Genomic DNA, 14,182 nt, shown 5'->3' on the forward strand with positions numbered 1-14,182 from the left:
TATTTTTTATTTTTTAATTTTTTTATAATTTAAATTAAAAAATTAGTGTTTTAATTGTTTTGATGTTAAAAATAAATTTAAAAAAAATATTATTTTAATATATTTTTAAATAAAAATTATTCTTAAAAAAATCTTTACCGCTGTATCAACAGCCATAAGTTACTGCGTTTCGCACCTTTATAATCAAAATGGTAAACTGAAATCGCCGGCTGCCCCTTCTTCAAATCGTCACCTGTTTGTCCTCGAATTTGCTTACTGTACAGTTGTTTTTCCCCCCTCTATCTTCTTACTTCTCCCCGGACGACAAGGACATCATCCTTGGCTCGCCAAGCTGAGGCCAAAAGGCAGTGGTGGAAAAACTTTCTCAGAATCGTCAGAAGATACGACAACTTGCAGCCAAGATATGCACTGTCAGATTCCCCAAGACTGCCAGAGATCCACAAGTTCTCGCTGCTTCCTTGCGACTGGATTGACGACCACGTGGTCCATTGTGGGGCGTACAAAATGAAGGACAGGCACAGGCGCACCGCACAACTGCCTTTTTATTTTCTACAAAAGGAAAGGTTTCGAAACGTGGTTGTTTTTTTAATTAAAAAAACTAATTATAGCTTGGGTTTATAATAGTCAACTCTTAGTTTTGCAAAATATATATTTAATCCTTATATTTTAAATGTATTTATAACTTAACCCTTTTATCCATTTCATGCTCCTTTTCACTTCGTTCTATTTTTTTTTTATGTTCTAAGAGGTAGAAGAGGAAAAGAAAAAAAATCGATTATATGGAAATATTTGTGAGAAAAGAAGGAGTTTCTAAGAACAAAATACTTTTAATAAGAATGGCTAATGACTGCTCAATTAGTTTTTAATATTAAAAGGACTATTCAATTCGTTTTTAAGACCAGAGGGATGATTTAATTTGTTATTTTAGAAAATTATATAAAATGATATTACATCCTCCTGGAAGGAGAATATATTTTTGATAGTTATCTCTTGATTATATTGTTGAAATTATGTTAATTTTTTATTATATAAAATTACTTAGATCCGAAACAAAATATATAGTAATTGATATCCACTTATTTATGAATATAATTACGACACACTCTTCAAATGTAAACATATAGTTTTTAAAAAAATATTCATGATGTGCAAGATTGTGTATTTAATTAATACTGCGGATAAAATATTATTTATCTAAAATTTAATTATTTTTTATATAAAATTATATTTTAGTGTTTTTGAATTGTTTGATATATTGATTTTACAAAAAAATCTTAAAAATTTTAAAAAATATTTAAATAAAAAACAATTCAAACACGGCTTGCCTGGAAACATGCTTGAATTTACGAGACAAATTTTATAGTAATTTATGATGTATATTGACAGGATTCATTGTAATTGTCCTTTTCCTTTCCGTGTTAAGGTCTCTCGTGCTTCAAGGAACAACTTTCAGTGAAAAAAGACGTGTCCTCTCCATGTGAATAAATTCTTTTTAATATGTTAATATAAAAAATAATTTTAATATATTTTTTAAAAAAGGAACATTTTAATCAGCAAGGAGTTTGTTACCACGTACGTGAGCCAAGCCTAAAACGATGGGAAACTGAAAACTACGCTATCTTTTCAAATAAGGTTTTAAGGATTTGAAATTATGTATTTACAGCTGAAGACTTTTCAGTAACTGTATCGAAACGCAATAGTCGCTTATCCAGTTAACTCTTCTGCCACATTCATCGAAGGGGAGTGAGAGAGAGAGAGAGTGACCCTACTTTAGCCAGACTTATCTGCTTAGACGTCTCTGGCTTGAAGGCAGAGAAGCTTTTGAGAGTTGCGGTAGGTGGAACGTGAAGCTATACTAGCTTTCACGGGAAGGCCAATTGTTGGTTCAGAGTTCAGACCATACTCACACATCCTGATAACATTTTGCAGAGGTAATTAAGCACGATCACTCTTCTCTCATTACTGCTCTCTCCTTCTCTAGTGTATGCTTTGTGTGTGCGACTATAAGACTAGAGCAATATTACTGGCCATGAAAAAAAGACGAACTATGGGAACCAACGGTGGCTTTAGTTCTAATCCAAGCTTGGAGGAGATATATACTCATTGCTATATCAAGAGAGATAATGTAATCCAGCAAAATTTGCCATCACAGGTGAATGTTTACTTCTGATTTTGTATACATGGGAATATTTTGGGCAAATACTCTCTGTATCGTGGTTGTTCAATAAATAATCACAGTTTGTTATTTGATAAAATCTGTGTATGTTTATTTATTCACGAGTTGTACAGATATTATCAAGCTTCTTGAAATCTCTTCGATATCCTTTTCTTTCGAGACTTCAAAGATTTGTGAAAATGTAACCAATGCAGGAATAGAGTAACGTCAAAAATGAGAGTAGCAGTGGTTGGTGCTGGGATTAGTGGACTCGTTTCAGCTTATGTTCTTGCGAAAGCTGGAGTTGAGGTTGTGCTATACGAGAAAGAGGATTACTTAGGCGGCCATGCCAAGACTGTCAGCTTCGATGGTGTTGATTTAGACCTCGGCTTCATGGTCTTCAATCGGGTCAGTCACATCTTCTAATCTATTTTTCTTTCTTCTTTAAAACTCTCTCTCTCTCTCTCTGATCTCTCTTCCCCTTGTTGCTAAGGTATGGATTGATGAATGTTCTCGTGATTATCACGTTAAAAATGGAAATACATGAATCCAATCATTATTGGTACTTGTGTATATATATATATATATATTTTTTTTTTTTGAGGGGGGAGGGGGAATAAAAAACGAAAATTAGATACAGACAAATAGATACATATTTTCAATTGGAGAGGTTCTTTTCTGTGACTTCTACTTATAATTTATTTATTTCTATTATTTTTATCAATCATGTTAGGTATGGATTGATTAATATTCCAATAAGGTAGCCTCGTAAATATTTCGATTAGTTATTTTGTTCTTGATGGAAAGAATTCACTAGCATATATGAATTATTTGCTTATGGCTTAATTTTTTTACGTAAATACCTAGTTCACGACGTCAAAAAAAAATAAAAATAAATAGACAAGTTTAAGTGTCCATGACATTTTTTTGGGAGATGATTGGTCATTGCTTCATAAGAAGATACTGAAAAAAATAAGTAGAAAAGAACTTATTCAAGATAAACTTTCGAAACTGTTAATTAAAATTCATCCGAAAATTTAAATGGGTTTCCATAATTAATTTTGTTCACCAAATACGAATCCTGTTCGGTCAACTGGCACAAGTTGCCGGTGTCTGATTTTACTCTTGCATGTTTTGAAGGGAGTGATGGACATTAACCATATTGCATTGAAATATCAAATTCATGGCATTTGATGAATAGTCTAGATACAGGACATACCTTGAACTTTCCCTTGCCATTGTTGTTGTCTGCATAAAAGTTGATTGTTTGAACCTTCAAAAAGTTAATGTGCTTGGCTAAGCTTAAGGCTTGCACCATGTCTCCCAAGGTTTCGAGGGGAATGGGTAAAAGTGCCAAGGTGGACAAGAAATTCTGGATGGTTTGATAATTGAAGACAAAACTCAAGTGTACATGGATCGAATCATAATAGCATGGCAACTGTCCCGCCTAACATGCCAATTCAATTTTTATGTAAATTTATGAGGAGTCAACTACTGCCTGTTAAGCTGATGGATTTTAAGGATAAAACAGAGAGATGAGTAAGACTTTTGATCTTAAAACTAAGAAAACTAGTATGGACTTTAGATAGAGAAATCTAACAACGTTATGAGGTTGATAACATGGAGTAAAGAAAAATAAGCGAATAAAGCTGCAAGTAAAGTGAAAATAAAACATAAAGCTAAAATAAAATTAATAAGTTGAAAGACATGATTGGTATGAAGATGACTGTTACAAGCTCATTTTTATCTATTTATGGAGAAAATTAACTACACTGGTCTCTGGTTTATCTTGAATTGCTAGTGATCTACTGCTCTGGTTTCCAAATTGCCTGCAGATATTGTAAGAAAGCGTGCCCACCGTCTATAGCAATGGCTGATAGCTTTTACCAATTTTAGTGGTTTAGTGGTTCAAGTGTGAGCAAAAACTAGTTTACTCACATGCATCATACTTGATATTGTTTCTTAAAGTTACTATGTGGTCCTATGTAACCAAAGATTATTGATTTGGCCTGATAGCTTATGACAATTGTAGAACGTTTATTTTTTATGTAAGCAATGTAGTAGTTTTTGTTACACTCAATGAGTAGGGTTAATTGACTTGGAGAGTATCGGCATCATAAACAGGTAACATATCCAAATATGATGGAGTTCTTCGAGAGCCTTGGAATAGATATGGAGTTATCGGATATGTCATTCTCAGTGAGCTTAGACGAAGGCCAGGGTTGTGAATGGGGTAGCAGAAATGGGCTGTCAGGTTTGTTTGCACAGAAGAAGAATATGTTAAATCCGTACTTTTGGAAAATGCTTCGAGAAATTATCAAGTTTAAGGATGATGTGCTCAGGTGAGCCATTCTCTTTTCAGATAATTTGTACGATGTGCATTAGGACATTAAACTTATACCGCATGTGTTTCTTGTATTTTGGAGCTGAACATTAGCTGCTGACATCAAACTTACGCGGTGTTTTGTTAATAAGGATTTAGGATGTGCAGTAGCCATTCCATTTAATTAATTTTGCCTCACATGTTATTGTACCTTCAAGTTTTTCTTTCTAATGCAAACCTGACATTAGCAAAAGAAGCAATCAATTTGATTCTATGGTGCAAAAACATGCCCCATGGCCTTGAGTTCATCATTCAAGGCTTAGCTGAACATGCATTTGGCAGGAATCATGGCAAATACCTTCTAGGACTTATCTTTTAATCTTCTAGTGTTATTTGTTGTATGGGCATATAGGACGCAGGCAGTTTGTGGTTTCATGAGCTCTGACTTGAGAATTTGATTTTGTTCATGAACTAGCCTTTTAAGGCGCTAATTAACAACTCGCTGTAATTTTAATGTCTTCCGAATGGGAATGGCAACTAATTTTCTTTTCTTTTCTGCTGCAGTTATCTTGAGATGCTTGAGAACAATCCAGATGTTGATAGGAATGAGACCTTAGGGAAATTTGTCAAGTCACGAGGTTACTCTGAATTATTTCAGAAGGCTTATCTTGTGAGATCTCTAGAACATATATCCTGTCCTATTTTTTCAACCTTCTAATTAGGTTCTACTTTTGGTCGCCTTACTTACTTCATGACACCAATAACGTTGCATATTTTAGATTCCCGTATGTGGTTCTATATGGTCCTGCCCTTCAGAAGGAGTCATGAGCTTTTCAGCTTTCTCTGTACTTTCATTTTGCCGTAATCATCATTTACTTGAGGTAAGTGTTGTTTGTTTTCTGAAATAAGTAGAATGCATATACTCAACCAATACATGATGCTGATATGTGCACACATTGTTAAAGAGAATCGCTCATCTTTGCCATTTAGCCATTTCTATATGCAACATTGAACAAAGGTCCTTTGGCATTACATAAGCAAACCATCTGCTTTTGTCTGCTATTGGAGTTCTAGGCAAACAGATATATTAGATTTTTCATTGATTATGCCTTGGTACTCTGCAGGTCTTTGGTCGGCCTCAGTGGCTCACTGTCACACGGCGATCACATTCTTATGTCGACAAGGTGCTCACTTGTTGCTTTCACAGGACTACATCATATTTCTTTCTTAACATTATCTGAATAGTCGTTGTTTTAATTAATGTCTTTAGTTTTGAGCTGAAACGGCACTCTTCTTGTGTTTAATTTAGTTCAACGTGGTAAAACAATCAGGTCAGAGAAAAGCTGGAAAGTTGGGGTTGCCAGATAAGAACCGGTTGTGAGATACAGGCTGTTTCAACTACAGACGAAGGTAAGCTGTAACATTAATATACTAGGAAATTTGAGGCAGTAAATGCTGTATAACATAAGAGTTGACGATGATTATGTTTGAAGATGTGACGTGTTTTAAAATCAGAAGTTCATTGAAATCTACAACTTCTGCAAAAGCAAAGAAAAACTTGAATAAAGTTAATAAGAAAAAAGGAAAATAATCTACAGAAAATTTCTTGATGATTGATGAATAATACTTAGCTCGGGTAATTCTAATGGTAACATGAGAAGTATTTTAGCAGGTTGCGCAGTTCTCTGTAGAGATGGCTTGCTAGAAATGTACAGTGGGTGCATAATGGCTGTCCATGCCCCAGATGCTCTGGCATTATTAGGAAAGCAAGCGACATTTGATGAGACGAGAATACTTGGTGCTTTCCAATATATGTATAGGTAATTATTTTTATTTTCTTCCACTTTTCATTTATTTTTCTGCCGTAGCTGAACATCTTTGTAGGACTAAACATCATCAGCTTCAACTTTGGGCAATTAAGTACATTTGCACCACACTTTACAGGACAATTACTTATCAAGTTTGAGATACCACTTTCTGACAGTTGAAGGTTTGAACCAAATAAAAGAGAATTTTTTTTCCCTTCATTTATCAAATTGCCATAAATTTTTGAAGCTTAAAAATTTGCAGCATCCTTTCCAATGAACCTGTGCAAGAATTATAATGTCAGGACTATTTCTATCGGCAGTCCTTTGGTAGTCCTTCTTTTGAGAAGTTTAACAAAAACAAACTGTTGAAAAGTTGATGTAACTGTAAACTCGTTTAGTTCATTCGCTCAAGATTTGCAATCATTCTACTATTTCTATTGGCAGCGATATTTTCCTTCACCGTGATAAAAAGTTTATGCCCCAAAACTCAGCAGCATGGAGTGCATGGAATTTCTTAGGAAGTACTGACAATAAAGTCTGCCTGACATATTGGCTGAATGTGCTTCAGGTTTGTTTGTAATTGAGTCTCAGAATTTATCTGTCAACTTTCAAAAGAATAAGTAATAAGCCCAATATCCCTCTATCTAATTCTATTGTTTAAATATTGTATTTTTATGCAGAATATTGATGAAACAGGCCTACCTTTTCTTGTGACACTCAATCCAGATCATGCACCAGATCATACCTTGGTCAAGTGGTCAACTGGCCATCCTGTTCCATCTGTAGCTGCAACAAAAGCTTCGCTTGAGCTTGATCATATTCAAGGCAAGAGGAGAATTTGGTTTTGTGGAGCATACCAGGGTAAGTCTTTCGTTTGTAAAGAAGAAAGGACACTAGAATAGATACAATGTTTGCTTATTCTGATACATTTTTGGATGCTCTGTAGTTTTTTTTTTTTTTTTTTCCTTGCAAGCTGCATTCATAATGCCCACCATGATTTCATTTAGGGCAATCCAGATAAAAAAAAAAAAAGAGAGAGAGAGAGAAATTAAACACTGTTTGGGTATAATATAGACTGTTGAAGACTATGACAATTATTGACAACCTTAGATAATTTCGAAAATTCTTTAATCAACTACGAGAGGTTCTGCTAACATTAATTTTTTTACAAACTTCTCATGCCAGTTTCTTATTTGATGTGGGAAGATGAGCATATGTACTGCACTTTATTTTTTCATGTTTTTCAACACAAGCAGGGGACAAGTTCCTCTTTAAGTTTCCATGATAGTTCTTTTTTTTATTATTATTGTTATTGCTCAGCCTTCAGAGATATTGCCACTTTTCAGATTTTAGGTGCCTGGACTATTTTGATACTTGCTGATCAACAGAGCATTCCGTGTTGTATTTTCAGGTTATGGCTTCCATGAAGATGGACTAAAGGTAGGGATAGGTGCCTCTTAAGCTGCTTAATATTAGTAGAGACAACCTCTATTTTGACCCCTATGTTTGTAGTGAAAAGAAAATTCCTTTGTGTTCTATTTTTGGTCAGTTTCCACGTGTCTTTTTGCTGGGAAGCTATAAAATGTTTCTAGTTCTAGGGCACAAAGGAATCATGCACTGATAAGTTGTTCTCTTCTTTTCATGAACCCACTAAGCTCATTCATATCTTCTTTTCATGAACTCATGAAGTTGGTGTTCTGCCACTGACAAGTTAGATATAACATTTCTTTGTATTGGTTCCGATAAAAGAAAATGAAATTCTGTGTTTCTATTACACTTTGCAGTCAGGCATGGTTGCTGCACACGGTTTGCTTGGAAACAGCTGTGCCATTCTGAGCAATCCAAAACATATGGCACCTTCTATGTTAGAAACTGGGGCACGCCTTTTTGTTACTAGATTTCTTGGACATTATATCTCCACTGGCTGTTTAATGTGAGTTCACTTGCAAAAATAATTGCTATCCCTTTTTATTGTGTTTTCTTTCTGGCATTTTGATGTTACGAAATCAGGCATGCATAATGTGGGCTTTCTGCAGTTTTACCTCCTCTATTGTCTACCAATCTAACACCACTTTTCATTGCATAATCTCCTGTCGCAACATTGCTATCTTTGTCATTTGTCCAAATCTTTTAACTTTATTCTCATTTCTTCTATAAGCTTGTTTTTTTCGTCTTGAATCTTATTGATATTGACAGTCCATACTAGATTATCCTCTCTCTTTTTCAATCAATATATGGTGATTTGACAGTTTGCTGGAGGAAGGAGGCACAGTTTTCTCCTTTGAGGGAACTTCAAAAAAATGTTCACTGAAAACTGTTTTGAAGGTTCACAATCCCCAGTTTTACTGGAAGGTATGCACGCCATTGTAGTTCACTTCCAAGCAAGTCACATTCCACCTTGAGTTCAAAATAATCAAGAGGAAAAAACTGAACTGAATTGATATGCTACAAACAGAAGTTTTTTTTTTATTTAGAATAATTTAAAAGCCTAATTCAAAATTGTTACTGCAACTAATGTGCTCAAGAAATTTTTCTCAGATAATGACACAGGCTGATTTAGGCCTCGCAGATGCATATATCAATGGTGATTTTTCCTTTGTTAACAAAGATGAAGGCCTTCTAAACCTTTTCATGGTGAGATAACTGATCTAAGCTATCTCTTGTGGATTGAATTTCAAAGAACTTTCTTTACTAATTTGTATTGCAGATTCTCATTGTAAATAGAGATGCTAATAAATCTGCATCAAAACTGAACAAGAAAAGGTATGCTATGACTAGTAGCTCTGAAAATATGATATTACAAGAGATTGATATTCTTGTTACTTTGTTTCATGAAGTATTCTCACCCTGTTGGTTTCAGGGGCTGGTGGACACCATTATTATTCACAGCCGGTATTGCATCTGCAAAATTTTTCATTCAGCATATATCAAGGCAAAATACTCTTACTCAAGCTCGCAGAAATATCTCTCGTCATTATGACCTGGTATGAGATTGTTAAACTGGCACTGATTCAAAAAAATTCAGTTTTCCCAGTGGCCTTACATTATGTTTAAACATCTCTTTCTATGCCATGTTGAATTATTTTTATAATGTCCTTACTTGTATGCGTAATGGAAGGAAAAGAAAATAGACCACGGCTGCTAGCAAGCTTATGGAAAAACTATTTAATTTTTGAAATGAAGATGAGGGTGCCAAGATTTGAACACCAAACCATTTCATTAAGATGGTTTTAGTTCTATACCATATTAAATTGTCAGATCTAGCTAAAAATATAGCCTTTTAGGGTGTAGGTGGTGGGGACATCAGACCCATACTGCAGATTACACGAGTATATGGATGGAGACGACATAGAATGGTCTAGCCTGTCACTCTTTGGTTGGAAGACTTCTTTTTGCTCATTGTTCCGCATCAGTAGGCCTAACATTTCTTTCATTGTCATTCTCACTATGCCTTTAAGCCAATTCCTCAATTCATCAGTGTATTTTGGTGATATCTAAAAAGAAGAGGGAGAAAAGCTAATGAAAATATTCAAATAAAAAGAAAAGCTAATGAATAACTTCTAAGATTCTTTGTGATCTTATATATGTGAACATGCAATGCAATGGACTTGCCAAAGCATTCGTATTAAGCAGGATGTGTAACATGGAAGCATTGTCAAAAGTCTTAGTTTCTAAGATTCATTTTGAACCTTGTTGAAGGAACAAAGAGATAGTGCTGCTTTTACTCTCTAATAATATTCACGGTGTTACAGTTTCAAACTTCTAAATTAGTGACCTCGTTAGTTTTTTTCCCGTATCGTAGTATTGTGAGAGGTTGTTGATTTCATTATTTGTCCAGATAATTACTTCTGTTGTGGTCTTGGAACTTTTTTGTTGTCAAAAGTGTAATTATTTGTGATACTAGAAGCTCACATCCCTTTCTGGCTGCATCTTCAGAGTAATGAGCTTTTCGCACTGTTCTTGGATGAAACAATGACGTACTCCTGTGGAGTATTTAAGGTTGGAATCCCTGCCTATTTTTTATTTCATTTAAAATAATGCATGAAAAAAAATAATCTAATCCCTGGCATGATATGTTTATCTGATGATATGTTCATTTTTGTGTGTTTTGTTTAAAGACAGAAGACGAGGATTTGAAAGACGCTCAAATGAGAAAAATATCCCTTCTAATCGAAAAGGTGAGCCTATCACTTAGCTAATTTTTTACAATTTGACCGAGTTTGCTTGATACTCATGTCAACTTTTATGTTCTTACACCTGAACAATCTAGGCTAGAATCAGTAAAGATCATGAAATTCTTGAGATTGGTTGTGGCTGGGGAACCTTGGCCATTGAAGCTGTCCAACGAACTGGATGTAAATACACTGGCATCACTCTATCTGAAGAACAGCTAAAATATGCAGAAATGAAAGTGAAGGAAGCTGGCCTCCAGGTATGAACTGGAAATTTGAAGGACAATTGCAATTCTGATATCGCCCTGATTTTCCTGCTTTTTTCTATTCTTTGGCCAGTGGCCCTTTTGCCTTTTGCAGTTTTCACATGCATATGGATGTTAAAGCTTTCAAACATAATTAGAGATTGTATTATATAGCAAGTAAGCAAGGAAAAAGTTGGCAATGTCTCATTAAAAACAAATAAAAACCCAGTCATGGAGACAAGGTTTTCTAGAGTGGATTTCTTTTGCTTTGTACTGAAGCATAACATGGTTGTTTCTGAAATCAAGTAACTTGTTTTTAACATGAACCATGTTACCAGGACCGTATAGCATTTCACCTCTGCGACTATCGCCAATTGCCCAAGACCCACAAATACGACAGAATAATATCCTGGTGAGTTCTCTCACCGAAATATTACTTTCTGATCTTAGAATGTTGAACTAATACTATCACTTTAATGGCCCTCATCTTTCACTTGTCCAGTGAAATGATAGAAGCCGTCGGCCATGAATACATGGAAGAGTTTTTTGGCTGCTGCGAATCAGTATTAGCAGAAAATGGGCTTCTTGTCCTACAGGTAATGAAAATATTGGAATTTTTATATTTTTTTGCTTATTTCTTCCCCTTTGAATTGTAAGGTAATGGGAGCGATGGTAGAAGTTAGTGCTTAATTGTCAGGTTCTTTAGCAGTTTGGGCCATGCACATTATTCTACATTTTACTTAACACTGAGGGAGCTGACTGTTTCCAAACATTTTTTTGTAGTTCATATCAATACCAGAAGAAAGATATGATGAGTATAGGCAAAGCTCAGATTTTATTAAGGAATATATTTTTCCTGGTGGATGCTTGCCTTCATTAACAAGAATAACATCAGCCATGGCCACCTCATCGAGACTGTGGTAAGAGCCGTCAGTTTTAGCTGAATTTTACTGCTGATGCCATTGTTCTTTCTTCAAATTACTTTTCTGCACAATGAACTTAAGTTTGTGTTTGCACAGCGTGGAGCATGTGGAAAATATTGGAATTCATTACTATCAAACACTTAAATATTGGAGAAAGAATTTCCTGGAGAAGCAGAGGTAAAAGTCACTTCAGAATTTTTCAGATTATTTTGCAACTTCTGGTGTCAGCTTCACCATGTTCTGCCAGGAAGAAAGAACCTTCTAGTTTATGCCAAACTTTAGGTTTTTTATATGTTGATGGAAGACACAAGTTTTTTCATAATATTTATATGGCTTGATTAGGAGCCCTTTTTAACCTAATTTTTGCGTCTCCATCCATCATGGATATGCCTAGCCTACCACTTTTACGCCTTCAATTATCACTGATGAATCTTATACAAAATAAAATATATAATTATATATAGTATTAATTTAAAAACATGACGTGATATATGAACCATTTTAAGGAATATTTCTTACACTGTGTTGATCATATTACATTTTCGAATTGGCTGCTAGGCAGTAATCTTTAATTACAACAGAGTTAGCATGAATAATGCTTGACATGATCCTGATCCGTGTGCCAAAGAAAAGAAGATAGTTGGCTTTAAGAAATAATGAATTGCTTTTCCTATTTTCAGAAAATGAAAAATATTCTATGTGATTGTAATGTAAAAAATTCTTAGTTGCATTATTAGAGAATCCTTCAGACCAATAATTATTGAGAATCTGCTACAAGTCACATGCCATTCATTCTGGTAATTTAGTAGTTTAATTGATTTTCAGTATGATGAATAGATTCCCTTACAGACACGTTCATGTAGTAGGATGCATCTAAAGTTTGTGCAGAATCAAAATTAGCGTTTGCTCGCCACTACCTGTTTGATCAGACTATTGCATTTGCAATAATTCTCACCAGAAGTTTCTGAAATCTATATCGTTCGTTCTGTTTATTTTCATCTCCTTTTTTTCCCACTGATAATCTCAGTGGCTGGTTGTAGAATAACTATAATTTTTAGAATTAAACAGGCTATTTATGCTGGTGCATTGATTTTCTCTGTAGAAAAATTCTTGCCCTGGGATTCAATGAGAAGTTCATCCGAACATGGGAGTATTATTTTGACTATTGTGCAGCTGGTTTCAAGACACATACACTTGGAAATTACCAGGTAAATCTCAAGATTGCAATATTGTTATTCAAAGCTATAATATGATTTTTGTAAATATCAATCAACTTCTCATTAAACTTCTTTGGAACATGCCTATCAACATACAGAAAAATGGATGTTTGTTCTAAAATCATGGAGACAAATCAAAATATATGCTTAGCTTGTATTAGAAAATTCGAGTGTGATCAGTAAAAACTCGGTAATATTTATGACGTGACTACTCGCAGAATATATAGTTGATAGTAGCTACGTGCTGATGATGTGTTTATGTCATGATTTGTTTAATCCGAAACTACATATGGCTCTATTAAAATTCTGTCCCTTCAGCTTACAAGCGAAGAAAATTTGATTTCCTCTGTAATGTAGGTTGTATTTTCACGTCCTGGCAATGTTGTTGCACTAAGCAATCCATACAAAAGTTTCCCTTCAGCGTATTGATTCTTTTCTGTGAAGGAAGATAGCACCATCACACTGAAGCCAGTCCAAGTATTGATTTCTTCGTTCTCCTGTTTTTCTTTATTTAGTTAACTTCGATCATTTGTTGTCAGAGAGCTAAAAGTACATTATTTGCTGCTAATTGAATCTTGCAGCCAAATTCAAAGATCTCCCTTGAAAGTAAGTTCTACAGTTGCTCCATTTACTTCATTTTTTAATAATAATGCCATTCAGGATGATGGGTTCTATCCTTGCCAAATACATTTCAACAGGCTAGCTTGTCTTGACAACTAGCAGAATTACTGTTCAGGATATATGATGATTAATGCATGATTGCTGATTGGTGCTGGCCTGCAACATCACGCAATTTCTCATCTATTAATTATGAATCCTAGTGACTGAAGAATTTTTGTTATTATTTTGAGATTGAGGTTTATTTTGAAGTGTAGTTGCGGTTGTTTTTCATTCCGAAATGCATCAAAATAATATTTTTTTATTTTTTAAAAATTATTTTTGAGATCATTGCATCAAAACGATCCAAAAAATAAAAAAAAAATTAATTTTTAGCAAAAACAAATTAAATTTTTTAAAAACGCGAGTTGGCCGGCGTTTCCAAACGTTTTCTGAATATAAATATAAAAATTTGATAAAACCCTTTAATGTTCAAAATATAACATTGTTTTTCTGTTCTAAAAAATTTCATGTTCATACCAAAATACCATTATCAGATTCAATTTACAATCAATGGATCCTCTAGCTCATAGTGGCCAGGGACCATCATGCAAAAAAAAATGTAATAGTTAGGAAGTCTTTTCCAGCGCACCATGAGAATCTGGAGAAAACATTTCTTGGAGAACAAGAGGTAAAGAGCAATTGCATAAATTTTCAGTTCTTCGCAAACTATGGTGGGAGG

At 34.4% G+C, this 14,182-nt stretch overlaps 1 protein-coding gene across 9 annotated transcripts; it reads left to right on the forward strand.

Annotated features, from left to right (window-relative positions):
- The first annotated feature begins 1,652 nt into the window (after window positions 1-1,652).
- LOC7473472 (sphingolipid C9-methyltransferase 2) lies at window positions 1,653-13,732 on the forward strand. 9 transcript variants are annotated; one of them, XR_002983164.2, is made up of 27 exons: window positions 1,653-1,931; window positions 2,371-2,563; window positions 4,280-4,497; window positions 5,043-5,148; window positions 5,258-5,359; window positions 5,603-5,662; window positions 5,810-5,888; window positions 6,148-6,298; window positions 6,731-6,854; window positions 6,967-7,147; window positions 7,698-7,726; window positions 8,071-8,219; window positions 8,536-8,638; window positions 8,825-8,920; window positions 8,994-9,049; window positions 9,147-9,270; window positions 10,223-10,285; window positions 10,405-10,464; window positions 10,557-10,718; window positions 11,042-11,115; window positions 11,206-11,299; window positions 11,487-11,623; window positions 11,723-11,803; window positions 12,729-12,834; window positions 13,201-13,320; window positions 13,425-13,449; window positions 13,542-13,732. XR_002983164.2 is itself a non-coding variant. In XM_024606357.2 (26 exons), exons 2-25 carry the CDS (start codon window positions 2,390-2,392, stop codon window positions 13,270-13,272), a joined length of 2,601 nt encoding a protein of 866 aa, XP_024462125.2. In that variant the 5' UTR covers window positions 1,653-1,931; window positions 2,371-2,389; the 3' UTR covers window positions 13,273-13,320; window positions 13,425-13,732. The 9 variants fall into 9 exon arrangements, 5 of the variants coding, with proteins under 5 accessions (XP_024462125.2, XP_024462127.2, XP_024462126.2 ...); XR_002983165.2 differs by having other exon boundaries at window positions 13,580-13,732; XR_008060004.1 differs by having other exon boundaries at window positions 13,201-13,449.
- The last annotated feature ends 450 nt before the right edge of the window (window positions 13,733-14,182 follow it).

The sequence above is a fragment of the Populus trichocarpa genome, chromosome 8 (genome assembly GCF_000002775.5).
Source record: "Populus trichocarpa isolate Nisqually-1 chromosome 8, P.trichocarpa_v4.1, whole genome shotgun sequence".
NCBI lineage: Eukaryota > Viridiplantae > Streptophyta > Magnoliopsida > Malpighiales > Salicaceae > Populus > Populus trichocarpa.